Source organism: Orycteropus afer, unplaced genomic scaffold, assembly GCF_000298275.1.
Source record: "Orycteropus afer afer isolate SDZICR_OR568_19922 unplaced genomic scaffold, OryAfe1.0 scaffold00006, whole genome shotgun sequence".
NCBI classification, from domain to species: domain Eukaryota; kingdom Metazoa; phylum Chordata; class Mammalia; order Tubulidentata; family Orycteropodidae; genus Orycteropus; species Orycteropus afer.
In genome coordinates this window covers 16,443,324-16,461,248 of record NW_006921593.1, presented here as the reverse complement: position 1 = coordinate 16,461,248, position 17,925 = coordinate 16,443,324, and the positions used below count along the sequence as shown (strand labels likewise).

Here is a 17,925-nt window from a genome sequence, read left to right as displayed (position 1 = left end):
TCCTACTTCCGTAGTGATACTGCCTCGGAAACCCAAGGAGGGGTGGCCGACTTGATGGCAAATAACAACAACAACAACAACCCAGGAATCTGGTGGAAGTTACAAAGACTGTGGCTACAAAGGCCACACCAAGTAATCCACTGCACCACACTGTTGTTTTGTCCTTTGCAAGAAAAGTGAGGAAGCCTGGCTCCATTACGTGGTCTGAGATGGGAGTGGCCTCCCTACTGCTGCCAGGACCAGCTGCCTCTGCTCACCAGGTGCTCATGGCCCTCAGTTCAGTGCTGCCTGGGTCCCCATAACAGCACTGCCGAGCTAAACAAGTGCCTGCCTTTAAAAAAAAAAACTATCCAACAGAACTTAAGGGGTGAAATGAGAAGTAGCTGTCCATGCCCAGAATTTACTGTTTCCTAGGTTTGTGAGTTTATTTTCAAGTGTGTGTGGTGTTATATGTGTTTGTATGACGTGGCATCCGTGAGGCTCCTTCCCCGTATCTGTAGGTTATGTTTTTGGTTCTTATTGGCCCTTAGAAACGATCAGCACCATCTCTTTGTAGAAATGGTTCTTCATAAACCAGGATTGTTTTTCTTTCTCCAGATGGTGTTCAAGATGGAAGCTGATGGTCTTGTTTATTATGTTGTGGAAGTTAGTGCACTGGGTACAATCTTTGGAAAACATTTATTCCTAATCCAATTTGCCTTGTTTTTTCCTGTGGGCAGAATATGAGTATCTTTATTAGTCTCTGTGTTGTGAGTTGTGACAGGCTTGGGATCTAATCAGAGCTGACCTTAGCTTAGTGCTCATTTCAGTTCATTGGAACAGGCAAGTCGTGAGAGAACTTGCTGGTTCGCATCCCCAGACTCCCTGGAGAGCTTGTTAGGGAACTAACAGGTTAACTGTGTGTCTTAGCCTGCTGTCCAATCCGCCCTGCAGCTGCTAACAGCACCGCCCAGCAAGCTATCGAATTCCTGGGCCCAGCTTTGTGGCAGTCGGAAGCCATTTTGGGGCTGCGGTGTGGACTGGATCCCTGTCACCTTAGAAGGCCCCTCATCAGGTGTGTGGCTTTTAGGCCTTGCTGCCAGCCAGGCTTGTCACAAGAGGTGTCACCTGGTGACAGTCCCCTAGACTGTAGCAGACAGACTCGTCTGTGTTCTCTGGGAACCAGTTGTGGCTGAGATATCAGCTTTATCCTGAGAGCCTGGGACTCACCGTGGGTCAGCTGGCCGCTGGAGGAGGTCCATGGCTGTGGTGGGCTGTTCCGAGCCCTTCCTGTCCCAGCCCAGCTGCCCCCTGCTGCGGGTCAAGCTCACTCTTGGTCTCGATTCACATGGCCCATGACTAAGTCAGTTCATAGAAAAGTGGGGTTTTATCTTACTGTAGTCCTTATGATCCTGCTGGTACTTTGAGGCAAGTTCCTCGTTTTTCTCCATCAGGTGATGCTTGGGTTTGTAGAGGGAAGGGAGCAGGCCGGTCTGGAGAACGAGCCTGCTCCCAGGTTTCCTGTGGGACTGCCAGCAGGGCTGGGTGCAGCCACTTTGACTCCAGAATGTTCTAGCTTTATTTTGACCCTTTGCTTAAAGCTCTGTTTTTAAATCCTGTGGGACTGGTAATTTTGGGTATTTTCCAGGATTGTGGTGGATTAGTACAGACATCCTAAATAGTAAACATTCAGATTATGTGAGGGTTGGATGGAAAAGCATCCTGGAGAGACAGAGACCTTGGGGTTTGTGTCTTTGTTGTGTAACAGACATTACGTATGTGTGGAGGACCCAGTGTAGTTTAAGGAGACTTGACATCTAATTTCAAAGCCCTGCTAGAAAGCTTTGTCTTCGATGTTCACTGTAATTCCTAAGTCCGGGAGCAAAGTTTGAACCCCCTGAGGTGTTGCTGTGGGTCCTTCACTGGCCCAGTGACAGGGGGCAGCTGTTTGCCTCATGGGATGCCTGATGGCAGGGGTAGTGAAGCTGGCAGCAGCATCCCTATTTGTCAACTGTTGCCCATGTTCTCCAAGGTCTCAGGAGTTTCACCCATTTCTGGGGTCCTACATCAGTACTGCTCGAGTCAGGGCTGCAGTCAGACCCCACGCAGCCCAGAGGCTTCTGACTGGAGGCACTCACTTGTGCAACCCTCTGGGTCCCCATCCAGGCCACTGACCATGGATGGAAACCACTGAGGGGATGGCCATTTTCACCTAGTAAGCCGGGCCAGTGCAGATCTAGTGCAGAGTTGCAGATAGGAAGCTGGTTATGGCAGAGAGTCAGCAGGGGAACAATAAGGAGATTTAAACAGGGAGAGAGGCTGGCTAGGTGATAAGTGTGTGGGAGGGTGAGGGGGCAGGTGGAGTGAGGGCAGGAAGGAGCAGGGAGCAGGCAGAGGGTAGGGGCAGCTGAGGGAGGAGACAGGTGGGGGGGGGGGGGGGGGGGGGGGACAGAGGGTGGAGGGGGGTGAGAGCAGGGAGGGGCAGGGAGCAGCTGAGGGAGGAGATAGGTGGGGGCTTGAGCAGGGAAGGAGTGGGAGTGGGGAGGGGCGGCAGGTGGAGGGGGTGAGATGAGGGAGCAGGCAGAGGGAGGGGCAGCTGAGGGAGGAGACAGGAAGGGATGGGAATGGGGAGGGGACAGAGGCTGGGGGCAGGTGAGGGAGGAGACAGGTGGGGGTGGAAGTGGGGAGGGGGTGAGAGCAGGGAGCAGGCAGAGGGAGGAGACAGGTGGTGATGGGAGTGGGAAAGGGGCAGCAGGTGGACGGGGTGAGGGCAGGGGGCACCTGAGAGAGGCAACCTGCAAAGTGAGCTCCAGGCAGCCAGCAGCACACATGTGCATGCATGACGGCAGGAGCTTTGTCCTTCACTTTGTGTCATGGGATCTCGTGTAAGTTTGCTGACAGTGGACGGGCGTTAATCGCCGTCAGAAGTGGTTTATATGCAACGAGAGGTTTCCGTATACATCCTAGTGAAGCAGGATAAGAACACGTTGTACTTGTTGGATGTTGTCCTAGGGGAGGATTGGCGGACCTGGTGGCCCTGAGGAGACCGGAAGATTTTTTAGAATGTTTTCTAAACTGAAGAGGTTTTTATTTTCTGTTGGAATTAGTTGCTGAGTACGGTTTTCCTATATAAACAGTGGTCTTTCTGTGAGTGCTTGATTTTTAAAAGAATAGCAGGCGATTGCTTTCAGAGAACCAGTGTGGGTTGGTGGGCTTTAGGGTTACTTCACAGAACTGCAGACACTTGTCTGCAGGTTTTGTCCAGATGCCCTTTACTTCTAGTTTTATCAACTTACATGATTCATATCCCTACTGCAAGGGCTTTTGTCTTTTCGCTCTTTTTTAGCCTGAACAGGAGTGTGTTTCAGAACTTGGGCGTGTGAGGGATATTTTTTTAAACATGGGCGGGTGTAGGAGTATTTTTAGCCCTAGGAAGGTTTTAGTCACTAAAGAACGCTCCATGGCAACCTGGGAAACAAATGCACAACACGCTTTCATTTAAAAAAAAAAATCAGTGTGGTCTCCTGCAGCCTATCTTCTGTTCTGAGGCGCTTGTGGAGAAAGCGCCTGCTGTCTGGGAGTTCCCACAGGGCTGACTGACTGAGGCCACAGAGGGAGGGTCTTTGCAGGACATGGACGTCTTTACTTTCACCTGCCATCAATATTATTCTTCTCTCCATTGTTGTGGAAACATACATTACATACCCTTTACCAGTTCAGCATGTTTCCTGTGTACAGTTTAGTCAGTGATTCAGTCATTTTGGGCCACCACCACCACCACCAATAATCGTCACCAGACCTGTCCGCAGATTCCCTGCTTCCTAAATGTGGTTTCTCCTTTCCTCTCCCTCTGGCCCAGGCACCACCAGTAAACTTGGGTCTCCACCCTTTGCCTGTTGGAGTCGTTTCACATAACTGGGGTCAGACGGTATGTTTCCTACACCTGCCTTTTCTCACACAGCATCATGTCTCCAAGGTTCACCCATGGGTAACATGGACCAGGACTTCATTTCTCCTTATGGCTGAGCGATAGTCCATCGTGTGGGTGGACCACATTTTGGAAGGAGAGCATTTTGACCCCTTCAGGAATTTAAGAATATGTTTTGAAAAGGGGTTCTGAGTTACCCTGATGTTCATAATTATACCCATTGCCATCGAGTCAATTCCGACTCATCGCAACCCCAACCTAGCATCGCCCCTTGTTGCTTTTCTGTGGAGTGTAGCAAAGATGCCTGTGGACTCACAGTATGAGAAAATTGTTTCCCATAAGACGTGAAAACAAAGCTACCACAGTGGCTCTGTTGTGCAAACGCTTCGGCAGTGATGTTTTCAGCAGTCTTAGCATGAAGCGTGGTTGACTTCTCTGTGCGTTTTCTAACCCTTTTAAAACCCTGCCTTCCTTTTCTCTCCGCCTTCTGCAGTATGATCTGAGATCGTGGACATGGACTTCTCTCGGCTCCACATGTACACCCCTCCTCAGTGTGTGCCAGAGAACACTGGCTACACGTACGCACTCAGGTGAGCGTGTGCGAGTGGGTGGGTGGACCGTGCCTACAGCTCAGCCTCACTCTGTCCCAGTGGAGAGAGCCATGTACACGCCGTAGCTTCACCCCTCGCACTGTACCAATGGAGAGAGCTGTGTACACGCTGTGGCTTCACCCCTCACACTGTACCAATGGAGAGAGCTGTGTACATGCCGTGGCTTCACCCCTCACGCTGTCCCAGTGGAGACAGCTGAGCTGTGTACACGCCGTGCCTTCACGCTGGACTTGTAACCTGACTTGAGTGTGCGAGTTATTTTGAGAACTGGCTTAGCCTGGTGACTCAGAGCTTAGTCAGTACACAGGAATTGCCGTCAGACCCCACCCAGGCTGGCTGTGATCTCCAGAACAATCTGTGTGGTTCTGGGTGCTGCTCTGTGATTCCTGTCAGTGCTCCACAGAAGGGCAGGAGGCGTCCTAGGACAGGTTTTGACGAAGCCGAGGCTGTCCAGAACTGGCACGCACTCTGCTCACACTCTGACACACGGAGCCTGGGGTTTGCCTTGTGGACGTTACTGGCTAACCTCTCCCCTTACCACATAGGATGATTGACATGAAGCCTCAGTATTACACAACCTGGGTGACTGGCAAAGGGACTCTTGTGTCAGCAAACAGTCACAGCCCTTCTTCATGGAGAAGATGGTGGTCTAGGGGCAGAGAGCTGGGAAGGTGTCCCAAGACGCAAGACAGTGGAGGAGACAGTGCTAATGAGATGTGCTTTGTAAGCTCTCCTGGGAGTAAGGTCTTTCAAAGGCCAAGGAACCCCCATCAGCAGTTACCAGTGCACAGTGCCCCCTGCCTTGACAGTTATCAATGCTCAGGGGACCCGCCACCTCAACAGTTACCAATGCACAGGGCACCCACACCTCAATGGTTACGTGTGCAGTGCCCGCCACCTCTACAATTACTAATGTGCAGTGCCGCCCTACCTCAACAGTTGCCAATGCTCAGGGGGGCCCCCACCTCAACAGTTAACAATGTGTGGTGCCCCCACCTCGACAGTTATCTACATGTGATGCCCCCCCACCTCGACAGTTACCAGCACACAGTACCCCCCACTTCAACAGTTACCAACACGTTGGCTCTGCAGCAGGCCCGGTGTTTGGATGACCCTGCACATGGTGTGGCAGCAGCAGAGGCAGCCGGACCCTGTGTTGACAGACAGAGGCACTTGACTCTCCGATGGCCCCTTGAGACCAGAGAGCATGATTCTTCCTGGGGCCTTTCATCTGGAAACAATAACTTACTGATGCCTCAGATCTGTGCTTCTGGGGTTCAGTTGTGATAGATTTTCTTCCCATCTTTTTATAGAAAAAAGCCAAAGATTAACTGCCACCAAGTTGATTCCAGCTTATAGTGACCCCCATAGGGTTTCCATGGCTGTAAATCTACGGAAATTGATTGCCTCATCTTCCTGCAGAGCAGCTGGTGGGTTTGAACCACTGACCTGGTTAGCAGCCAAATGCCTTACCCACTATGCCACCAGAGGTCCTTTTTATAGAAAGTACATGTAAATAAATTTTTAAAAGAACATTGTATAACAAACAGGAAATAAAGTTGCATGCTATTCAGGGTCTTTGTCTACATCATCCTTTTTTAGCTCCTATCTATGTCATTTTATCCTCACTAATCCTGGGTTGGGCCCTTCTCCCCTGAACAGTTCATAGAAATGTGGTGAGATGCCTGATGGAGATGTCATGCCCAGCTCAGCACACGTGGATCCTTCACTGGTGTTCTTGGTGGGACCATGTTGGGTGCCCTGCCCTAAGCCGTGGGCCTGCTGGAACCTGGGTGTGGGGTTGGAGGAGACCTGGGAGGTCATCCACTCTGCCAGATAAGCACCGCCTCTAAGCCATGAGTGACCTCTGGAAGAACTGGGACTGGACGGTCAGGTCATGGAGTCAGAGCCTTGGGTCCTGGGTCCCTTCTTCTCTACTTCTTATCCCTACCCCCCAGTAGTATGTTAATGATGGAAAAGTCCGGTGCTCTCCAGCAAAAAGTAAAAGTACCTGTGCCCCCCATCTTTCAATTCCTGAGTCACCGCTGTCACCCATTCACAGAACTGGCCAGACCTGTGTATGTTGTACACAGCTATGTGTCAGAACTTGGGGGTTATTTTTCAGTTTGTTTTAACCTAAACAGGGTGGTGCTAGAGTTTGTTGCTTTTTCCTCTTTGGCAGCATATCTGGGAGGTCTTTCTGTGACACTCTTGGATGGTCCTTTTGTGTTCTGAGTGGCCTCCCAGCGTTCTGTGATGTTCTGTGATAAGTACATCCTGGTTTGTTTAACCAGTCTCCTGTGACAGGCACTTCCCTGCCCTTTCCTACTGTAAACAGTGGTGCAGCAGACGGTCCTCTCTGCACCTGTCTTCCCAGGAATGCTCTTTCTGACTGAACTAGTAAGACTTGGACCATCTTTCTGAGGGTACAAGGCCGTCAAGGTTTGGGTAAGAGAGCCAGGACCACATCAGGCTTGGCAGCTGTGTTGTAGCATCCCTGAGTCAGACCTAAGGAAGGTCACACTGGGGGTAGGGGCAGAGTCCTGTGTGGCAGCTACTGCTGGATGTTTTCCTTTGATGTGTGTGCGTATCTGGACCCACAGGGTTCCCCAGCTGGCGTGCGTGTTTACACCCACAGAGGGTTCCCCAGCTGGCGTGCGTGTCTACACTCACAGAGGGTTCCCCAGTCAGGCTGGGTGAGGTACGGGCAGAGTGGAGCAGGCTCAGGATTCAGAACTCTCGTGACATGCACTTCCTTCATAATGGCTCCTCTTAGAACCCAGGCCTGGAGTTTAGAGGGTGAAGTGGGGGTAAAGAGCAGACGTTAAAAATAGTCAACCTTCAGTGGTTCTACAAGTGTATTTGTATTTCTGTAAGAATTCCCAGGGATATAGTAGAGCTGACAAGGGACAAGGTTGTAGTCACTTCTTGGTCACAGCCGGCTACCCAGAGGGAGCAAGTAGTTGAACCTGTTGGCTTGGGACCATAGCTGCAGGGGACATCAAGCTCAATTGACATAACATACTACACAAAACATTGTTCCACCTCCTACTTTGGCAAGTAGCGACTGGGCTCTTACAAGCTTGCAAGCAGCTGTCTAGATGCAACAATGGGTCTCTCCTCGTCCAGAGCAAAGAAGAATGAATAAAACCAAAGATTGAATATGTACCTGAGGTAGATACACTCCGTGGGAGAAAAAAGGGCTGTGTATGCACAGGGAGACAGTTCAGGGGACAGGAGTGCATGGAGGGATGGACACAGGGAAGAGGTAACTATTGGGAGGAAGTGGGAGGGGAACTGTTGCATCGGGGTAAATTATAGTCAATGTCATGACACAATGTGTGTGTGAACTGCTGTATGGAAAGTGAATTTGCTCTGTAAACTTTCACCTAAATCACAATTTAAAAAAAAAAAAAAAAAAGTCAACCTTAGATTGGTCCATACCAACACAGGAAATCCTGGCCTGAAATAACATAATTGAGACCATAAATGCCTGAAACCCTCAAGGGGAACCAGCCATGTTTGAGATTAGATGTCAGGTGTTTCTAGTGTCGGGTCCTTTCTGGAGTATTCTGTGTGGGCTGGTGCACTGAGTATTCTCACCACCCCTGGTCTGGGGTAAAGACAGGAACCTTCCTCTTAGCTAAATGGTACGCGTTAAGTGCATATGGCACTTTGAAGTACTTTGTGTCCATTTATTTTGGTTCGACTGAGTGTATTTCCTGGTATCTTAGCTCTAGCGCGTTTATAAAGAATGTGATTCTGAGAATATGTTTATAAAATATGATGCAAGAGTCTTCTTAAACAGATTATGTGCCAGCTTACTTTTGCCTCATAGTAAAACTGCCCCACAATCAACAGTTGTTGCTTTTAAACGTCCCAACAGCTTACGCTCAATCTCCCTCACCTCCAGACTGAAGGCTGTCTCTGATGCATTTCCTCTGTTCCTAGCTCAAGCTATTCCTCTGAAGCGCTGGATTTTGAAACCGAACATAGACTGGATCCTGTCTTTGATTCCCCAAGAATGTCCCGACGGAGTCTGCGCCTCATCACCCCCGCATTCCACGCAGGGGATGGCCCAGACACCGAGGACCCCACCTGCACCAGGAGCTCTGCCTCTGTGAAGGACAGAGTGTCCAGGTGAGCCCAGCTCTGCTCTGTCTTCCTGAGGGGGTCGTTTCTCTTGTGGTCAAAGCCAAACACAGACTCTTAGTTTGTCACACCGCACTCCCTGAACTGAAGGCTGTGTGTGTGTGTGTGTGTGTGTGTATAATGTCACAGCCACTGAGTGTGGGCAGCACTGATGCTGGAACATTGTGCATTGTCTTTGCTCATGTTCTGCAAGTTAAGATTTGTAGGTTCTTTCTGTTTGTGCTTTAAAACCAGCGGGCACCTTGTGACGTGGGTACACGCCACACAAGCCAGCATTCATGGGTTAGAAAGCCTGTTCTTCATAACTTCAGCTATCCTACCAGATGTTTAAGGGGAAGGAATCATACCCAAATCATTACATGGTATTGTAGGTGGTCTCTGCACTACTAACACTTTACATCTGTGTGTTAAATGTGGATTGTGCCTGAGCAGAAGAAATTGAACGTCCTCACAAACGGACCAGTGAACTGAGATAAATGGAGGAAAAATTGAAGTTGGCAACAGTTTCATTCTTCTTGGATCCACAGTCAACACCCATTGATGCAGCAGTCAGAATATCAAGTGATGCAAAAGACCTGTTTAAAGTGTTACGAAGTAAAGATGTCACTTTGAGGACTAAGGTGCTCCTGACCCAAGCCATGGGCTTTCCAGACACCTCATGTACGTGAAAAAAGAAGACAGAAGAATTGATGTGTTCGAACTGTGGTGTCAGCAAATTATATCAAAGCTGTCAGAGATGTCAGAACAACACCCATGTCAGTTTTAAAAGAAATACAAGCACGAGTGCCTGTCAGAAGCAAGGATGACAAGACTTCTGCTCACTCACTTTGGACTCAGGAAAGAGTAATCACTCAAAAAGGACGTGACATTTGGTGAAATGGGGGGTCAGCTAAGACAAGGAAGCCCTCTATGAGATGGCTGGACATCCTAGCTGAGCAACAGGCTCTAACACACCAGCATCTGGGAACATGGGATAGAACTGGGTAGCATTTTGTTCTGATGGACTTAAGGTGACCATGAGTTGGAGCTAACTTGACAAAACTAACCACTGCCACCAGGACAATTAACCAATAGATGCAGAGATAAAGTTTAGATATTATCATGTATTTTTGATTCCCATGTTGATCTCTGGAGCTCCTCTGTACCCAAGAAGGTGAGAGTGGGTGTGGTCTCCATATCTGCACCTCCTCTGCACCCAGGAAGGGTGACAATGGGCATAGTCTCCAAGCCTGCACCTGCTCTGTGTCCAGGAAGGGTGACGGTGGATGTGGTCCCCATATCTGTGCCCAGGAAGGGTGACAGTGGGCATAGTCTCCAAGCCTGCACATGCTCTCCAGCCAGGAAGGGTGACTGTGCTATATAGTTACAAGGAGTGGAAGCAGAGCTTCCCATGGCTAGCGCTCCCTTGGAGTGACAGCTTCCAGTCTGGGCAGCAGCTGTTCCCTGGAGTGCAGGGCTCAGAAGCGATGGAGAAAATAACGAAATCTTCACTCTGAGAGCCCCGGGCCCAGACCACCTTCACCTGGGAGATCTGTGGTTAAAAGTGGGCTCCTGGACCTCCCCTGAGTGAGTCTGTTTCTGTAGGTTTGGGGTGACAACTGAGGGTTCCCTGTTGCTTTGAATGTGCTGCACCAGGTTAGAACTGCCAAGTGGTAGTGAGGCAACACTGACATCTTGGTTCCCATCACACTAATCGTGCCCCTGCTGCACATGGTCTTTTTTTCACATTGTTTGTGTCAGTACTTCTGCACTCGACCCACAACTGGTGTCCTGGGACTCCAAGGACCTTGCCTCATGCACCTTTGCAACCCTTTGTCTGACTTCACGTCAAGTGCTCACAGAACCTGTGTGTGAGGCTCTGTGTATATACTGGCATTCCTCGTGTTTCTGAGCTTCGCAGCTAATTTACTTCTTACAGAGTGAAGGTTTGTGGCAATCCTGTGTCGAGCAAGTTTGTTGGTGCCAATTTTCCAACACTGTGTACTCCCTTCATGTCTGTGTTCCATTGTGGTCTTCCTTACACTTTTTCAACCTTTTTCATCATGCTGTTGCACACTCAGCAGACTGCAGTATAGTGTCACCGTGACTCTTCTGTGCACTACCAAAAAAAAAAGTGCTGTGACTCGCTTTCTTGCCACACTCACTTTATTGTGTGGTCTGGAATAAACTCCCCATGTCTGAGGTATGCCTGTCCTGTGTGCTAAGTAGGAATGTGGGGCTCGCTGTGGTGTCCAGCCTGCCTTGCATACGTCCTTAAGGCAGTCCTGCCCTTGCCCATGATTGAGGAATACTCTGGACCTGTGTGTGCACAGTGTTGGGGGAGAGGGGGTTAAACCTATCAATCATGTTTGCAAACCATTTTTAAATCAGTCTTAACCGCTCTGGGGTCTTGGCACCCACAATGACCTGAGAACCATTTTGTGTTCTCAGTCTAAGGGTAGTCCCTTTCAATTAGTGGATGTTCCATCACAGAGGAAGAGGCATGAGAAAATGCTTAGCCTAAAAGTGCCTAGTATTCCCCACCCTAGATTTTGTGTTAATAAAACCTAATTATTTTGTGCTCACTAGGAAAAGTTTGTGTTTGTTTCTCATTCCTGTCTTTTTAGAACAGTAAAACAGCGCAGAACTGCAGGCAAACCAGCTTTTAGTATAAACCACATGTCAAGAACAGCAACGTGTTCGGCTGTAAGCCAGAGTAGCTGCCGCAGCCTGCAGGGCAATACAGCCTTCCGGCCCCCCGTGCTGGACGCATCCCTGATCCAGGAGCAGACCCAGGTGGACCACTTCTGGGGTGAGTGGGTGACTGTGCATCCCAGCACCCTCCTTGGGTGGGGCAGTCAGCTTCCTGTCCAGCTGGCCTGTTGCTGAGGAGCAAGGCAGTCACACCAGGTGGTTCTTGCTTTTGGATCCCACTGGTTGGTAAGAGACCGGGGCTCCCAGGCCAAGTACAGGGGACCTCCACCATGGCCACCTTTGTATGCTAATGGATGGTCATCCAAGAGAGCCCTGGTGCATTCTGTTGTTTGGATTTTCTTCAGGTGTGAGAGACAGGGAACAGGGAGTGATCTGATGCTTTTCTTCTAATGCGTTCAAGCGAGAGTCTGAAAATCTGCCCATGTGATTTCTGGTCCCAGGAAGCATTAGGCACCAAGACAGCTGGGATGGGGGCATGCAAAGTCCCTAGAAAGTATCACAGTGTAGCAGTGTTGACACTAGGTTGTGATGGCACAGCTAGGACATGAGCTTTAGACAACAGCAGTAGCACCTGCATCCTCGCTGCTCAGCCTGTGTGGCCATGGAGGCCGTGCATAGGACATGTGGCATGTGAGGCACAGCGGCTCCCTCGGGCTTGTTTATGTCTGCTCAGCCCTCCTGAGAAGACAAGAGGATCCAGGTTAGCCCCAGAGTTTTGCGTATGCCGACTCTGGGAAGCACTTGCGTTTCGGTCATACTGTTGTGCTCAGTTACTGAGAGCAGTACCAAGCGACAGTTGAATGAGCTGTGATTGTCATGTGGGAGTAGTGAGAACAGGCTTTTCTCTCTCCTCTTCCTCGTTAGTCAAACTGTGGGTGTGCGCAGGGGTGTGCACGTGTATGGCTGGGGTATGTTGGGGCATGTGTGTACACATGGGTGTGCACGTGTATGGCTAGGGTATGTTGAGGTATGTGTGTGTACGCACGTGGGTGTGTGCATGGGTGTATGGCTGGGGTATGTTGGGATGTGCGTGTGTGTATACACGAGTGTGCACATGTATGGCTGGGGGTGTTGAGGTGTGCATGGGTGCACGTATATGGCCAGGGGTGTTGGGGTGTGCATGTGTATGCACGTGAGTGTGCACATGGGTGTGCTCGTATGGCTTTGGGTATATTGGGGTATGCGTGTATACGTACATGGGTTGTGTGGGTATATGGCTGGCGATCTGTTGTGTGTATGCGCATGTGAGTGTGCACATGGGTGTGCACGGGTATGGCTGGGGTATGTTGCGGTGTGCGTGGGTGTGCACACATGGGTGTAGGTGTATGTATGTATGTTCCTCAGAGATGTACTTTCACCTTGGGTAAAAGTGCCCTTGTGGCCCCTGTAAGTCCCAGCACCCTGGGTGTTGGGGGAGGTCTTGACACCACCATTAGCTGACCCTTCAGCTCCTATAGCCTCTGCTTCACTCCGTCCTCAGTGGCGTCTCTCCTGTTCTGACTCGTTGAACTCAACAGCGAACTGTGTGTGTTTTTTAGGTCTGGACGATGACAGCGACCTTAAAGGTAATCTCCTGCCCTCTTTCTGCCCCTGCTCATCGTTCCCATGAGGAACCTGCAGCCTGTGACAACCGGGTTTCATCTCTTTACATGAAAGCCTTAGGTGGAAGTAAAGCTGCCGTTCAGGGAAACGGTGACCTCGGTGCTGCAACAGATGCCACCACCATCAACGGCTACACTTGCAGCGACTGCAGCCTGCTGTCGGCGCGCAGGGATGTCCTCACTGCACACCCCACAGCCCTCGGTCCCACCTCCAGGGTCTATTCTCGGGACAGGAATCAGAAGTGTGAGTCTTGCTGGCTTCACGACAGCCACGCATTTCCTTTTGTTTTTGTAAACTGGTCTTCGTAGGCCTCAGCGTCTGCTCTGTTTCTGTTGTAGATGTAGCACTGCTGTAACAGAAATACCACAGTGGGGGCTGGAACACACACTAGTTTATTGTCTGGCGGTTAGGAGGCTCGAAGTCGCATGCAGGGCACTGGCTCTGGCAGAGGCTCTCAGTCCACTTAGGGGAACTCTGTCTGTTTCAGCTGCTGGTCCTTGGTTCCTTGATGATGTTCATGTGACATCTGTCCTCTTACTTGTCCTTTTGTGCCTCATTTGCTCTTTTTCTGTTTCAAAAAATCATTGGCTTTTGACACATCCCGCACTGACGGTGCCTCATTAGCATAACAAAGATATTCCTGTTCCCAGGTGGGCCACACCCACAGACTTAGGGATGAGGATTGGCTGCATGTTTTTGGGGACACAGTTCAGTCCATGACAAACTTGACCTCAGGTAACCTTTAAAATTTAAGAGACACTCCAGAAGTCAGCTTTGTTCCTGCTCCTCTGTGGGAGCTGTTGCATGTGGTAGGCACTTTTGTCCCTCTTGGGCTCTGATTAGGACGCCTCAGGAAGGAGCTCACAGAACTGGGCCCTCCTGACGCCCATCTCTGCAGCTGGTGTGGCATCATTGTCCTCTCAGGAGGGCTCAGTGGGGCTCCTCTGCGTCTAGTGCAGCAGCCCATGAGTCTGTGTCAGAGCCAGGTGGGCAGTGTCACCGGTATCAAGGCAGTTGTCGGTGAGGGCCCTGTGTCACTGGTGTCGTGGTCATCAGTGAGGGCCCTATGGGGCTCCTTTTGCATCCAGCGCAGCAGCCCCTGAGCCGGTGTCAGAACTAGGCATGCCCTGTGTCACCAGTGTCATGGTGGACGTCAGTGTCTGAAGTAACCACAGCTTTGGGGGTGAACAGGAATGGTGCTGATTGTGCTGGGGGAGGCTAGTGGGGACAGGTTGTGAATAGGGGGTGGACAGCAGTGGTGTTGTGTTTGCAATGATGGGGTCAGCATCCCTGTAGATGGAGTCCCTGCCTGAGAATCCAAGTCTGACTCCAGAGTCCTGGGATGGTGGGCCCAGGACAATGGCAGGAGCCAGGCTGTCCCTTGGGACAGGACATGGGGCATCACTACAGTACTGGGCTGCCTCTCAGGATAAGACACAGGGCCTCACTGCAGGGCCAGGTTGTCCCTCAGAACACAACGCGGGGCCTCACTGCAGGGCTGGGTGTACAGACAGCCACAAGTGCCTTCTGTGGGTTCCCTTTCATGATGTGGTGTCATCTCTTGGGGGCACCCCATGCCCAGTCATGACTGCCGGCCCAGGTGGCAGTGCCTGCCTGCCGCAGTATTCTTGATGGCAGTCACCACTGTGCCTTTCCTGAACTTCCCCTCCCCCTGAAAGAAGCAGTAACCGTCCATTCCCCTCCCCAGTCTCTGCTGACGCCCAGTCTTCTTTCTGCCTCAGGCCCTTTGTGTCTTCTAGATGTTTCACGTAAGCGGCTCCTACAGTGTTTGTCCTTCTGCATCTCACTTATTTTGCTCAGCGTGGTCTTGTCAGGGTTTACCCATGGGCACCTTGTATCAGGACCACATTCTTCTTTATGGCTGAGTAACAGTTCACTGTGGATGGACCCCACATTGTGTCTGTCTGTCACCTGCTGATGGACACTTGGGTAGTGCCCCTGCTGACTGCGGTGGACAGTGCTGTGGTGAGTCACGCATTACTTTGATTGGAAGATGTTGGCTGGTTTGCCAGCCTGTCTATGAAGTTAATGCCATATGATTCAAGTGTGAGTACAGTTGGCACTGGGTCTAATTACCCAGGTCTAAGGGGTCTTTTGGGAGCTCTGGTAGCATAGTGCCTAAGGCACTTGACTGCTAACCAAAAGACTGGCAGTTCAGACCCACCAGCCACTCCTCGGAAGGAAGATGGGGCAATCTACTTCCATAGTGATACTGCCTCAGAACCCAAGGAGGGGTCGCTATGAGTTGGGTCCGACTTGAGGGCACACAACAATAACAATAAGGGGTCTTTTGGGGGTCCAGGATCTGAATTCACATATAACATATTCCTTACTTAGAATATTTGAATCCATACTATTCTAGTCATTTCTTTAAAATCACTCCAACTCACACCTCTGTAGCCCAAGCTGGCCTCACCCCTTGTTCTGATTTAATACGGTTTTGCTCTTGCTGACCTGGGAAGGCACATGAGGTGCTGCCTCCCAGAGCACATCCTGAGACAGTGAATGCCAGTGACTCTGCTTCCCACAGGGCCTCATGTCACTCCTTGCCTCCCCACACACACCCCTCTTGAAGAGTGACATCCTTTCCCACTTGTGGCCGGGTAACAGTGTCAGGGATCACAGTGGAGCACCCGAAGCTGCAGCACTACAGGAAGGGAGCAGAGGACGCCCCATGTGAGCGTGTGGTACTGCCGCTTCCCACTGCGGGCAGGAGTAAGCGCAGGGTCAGGCGTCACAGGGGAAGGGGTTGTTGGGGAATTGTAAGTATTGCAGCGTGTGCATGCACAGTATTGGGGCTCTGTGGTCCCAAGCCTGGCAATTTACAGACGGTTGCCGACAGACACGTGTGCTGTTGGAGGCTTGGCACCTAGTTTGTTCATGTGTTCTGCCCAGTGCCACTTCAGGTGCGGTGTCCTTTGTCACTAGCGTCATCATGGAATTCGCGTCCCTTCAGAAAGTCACTCCCTTTCTGGCTCGGCCCTGTGGGAGAAGTAACGTGTGTTCATGGTTTTTTGATAGGCGGTGCGTCTTCCTACGTGAATAGGACCTGGCGGCTGGCCAAACGCACCTCAGAATCTCTCTCGTCGTTCTTGGTTCCACTTTTCCAGGTGGTTTTAATGAAGCTCAGTTATGAATCAGAAAATCACAAATTGAAAAGTTACGAATCAAAAAGCCATGAATTCAAAGGTATTTAAACCATTTTTTCTCCTTTCTCCACCCAACAATGCTTTCAAGGTGGAGAAAACCCCATGCTTCCTCTCAGGTGCACCCCTACGTGCCTCTCTCTTGTGGCTGGTCTGTTCTTGGAGCCAGCCCTGGGTTAGGCACTCACTGTCTGTCACTCACGCTCCTTCTCTCTCTCTGGCTCTCACTCTCTTCCTCACGGTCGACCCTCCTGCAGCCAGCTGTCTCACTGTCACATGGCCACTTTCTTTCTTTCTTGCACCTGGACTCTCCTGCAGCCGACCTCTGGCGGCTGACCTATCTTTGAGGGGGCTTGTGGTATTTCCCTGTGCTCTGTATGTGGTTCTGTTTTCTGGAAGGTAGTCAGTGCATCAACATTTTTTGTATTTTTTTTTATTTGATATACTCAATTCTTATGCCATATTATCCCTTTAAAGCAAAAGTCATTTACTTGAGTGGTGCTTAGGGTCATGCTTCAGCATCTTGAGTAGGCCAGTCTTTGGTCACCTGGTATTGCCTGGGCACCTTACTCAGCAGGTGGGGCTTTAGCATCACCTGGACTCACCTGTATTGTGTGAGCCTTCAGAGTCCAAGCCCTGCAAGCCATCAGCCTAGGCTTCTCTCTGTCGCACTGGCTCCCTTAGCCTCTGAGCAGAGGCCACGCCCGGCGCTGACATGCTCTCTGAGCCTCTGTCACTGTGTTGCAGCTCTGTCCGGGCGTGGTGGGAGGACACAGGTGAGCAAGTTGCTCGGAGAAGATGCGCGCCTCAGCGTAGACGGGGAGCTGCTGTGTAAGTATGGCCTTGCGTGGCTCCATGACAGCCTTGGTGTCAGACACGGCACCTCACAGGTGGTAGTTGGGCCCCTGGCGAGGCAGAAGGTGTTGGTGCGTTTGTATGGCGGCCCCATGTGTTGCAGCAGCCCCGTGCGACAGGCTGGGCTAGGTGAACCAGCAGTGAAGCCTCCTCCTGGGGGTGGGGAGCCTCTGCTGAGCCTTATCCCCATCATCAGTTCCCTGATTTTTCAAGTTGCTGTTGTGCACAGTTCACGTTGTTGTCACATTAACTGCTTGTCACCACCACCAACAGGTAAAGACAGCAAGGGGAACAAGGAGCACCTTGAAGGCCACGTCTCCCTCCACATGCTGCCCACACTTGCATACAGGGCTGCGTGTTACATCATCACTCATGCAGGTGGTTGCTCGCCCGTTCTCTGTGTTGTTCATCCTGTGACTTGATGCATGCGGGGCCCCTGGCTCTCATGTCTGTATGGAGTTGAGGTGTTTGATAGCCCTGCTTAGTAAAATTGGCATGAGCAGCATTAGCCTTAGTTCAAGAGTTTCACTCTTAAAAGTGTCTGTACATTCGTTTAGCACAGATTAACCATAGGAAAGGCAGCTGGTTTGAGGCTGCTAATTAGTAACTAATTACCCACCTGTACTGGAGTGTGGCTTTGCAAATGCTGCTGCCCGTGTGTCTGTCCCGGAGCCATGGCTCTGCTCAGTACCTGTGTGCTAGACGCTCATAATGGGGCCTACAGACAACAGGAGACGATTCCCGTTTATGCAGTTCTTGGTCACAGAGGTGCCTTTTCTAAACACTGTTTTTGCTTATCATCTGTATTAGAATTTCTGCTTGATGGTTTTAGGCATCAAGACGTCATTGTTGAGTTTGTATAATGTATAGCTTCCAGCAACTACTCTTAAAAAAATGAAAGAAAACTGATGTCATATGCCATTTTCAGCCTTACAGA

At 50.7% G+C, this 17,925-nt stretch overlaps 1 protein-coding gene across 1 annotated transcript in view; it reads left to right on the top strand.

Moving 5' to 3' along the window:
* Positions 1–4,414: 4,414 nt before the first annotated feature.
* SUN1 (Sad1 and UNC84 domain containing 1) overlaps positions 4,415–17,925 on the top strand; it is a 36,329-nt gene continuing 22,818 nt past the window's right edge. The window contains exons 1-8 of the mRNA XM_042781282.1: positions 4,415–4,497; positions 8,470–8,658; positions 11,277–11,461; positions 12,903–12,929; positions 13,027–13,209; positions 16,009–16,176; positions 16,881–16,964; positions 17,262–17,366. Of these exons, the coding sequence (XP_042637216.1) occupies positions 4,421–4,497; positions 8,470–8,658; positions 11,277–11,461; positions 12,903–12,929; positions 13,027–13,209; positions 16,009–16,176; positions 16,881–16,964; positions 17,262–17,366 (1,018 nt within the window). The 5' untranslated portion in view covers positions 4,415–4,420. The remainder of the gene's footprint in view (positions 4,498–8,469; positions 8,659–11,276; positions 11,462–12,902; positions 12,930–13,026; positions 13,210–16,008; positions 16,177–16,880; positions 16,965–17,261; positions 17,367–17,925) is intronic.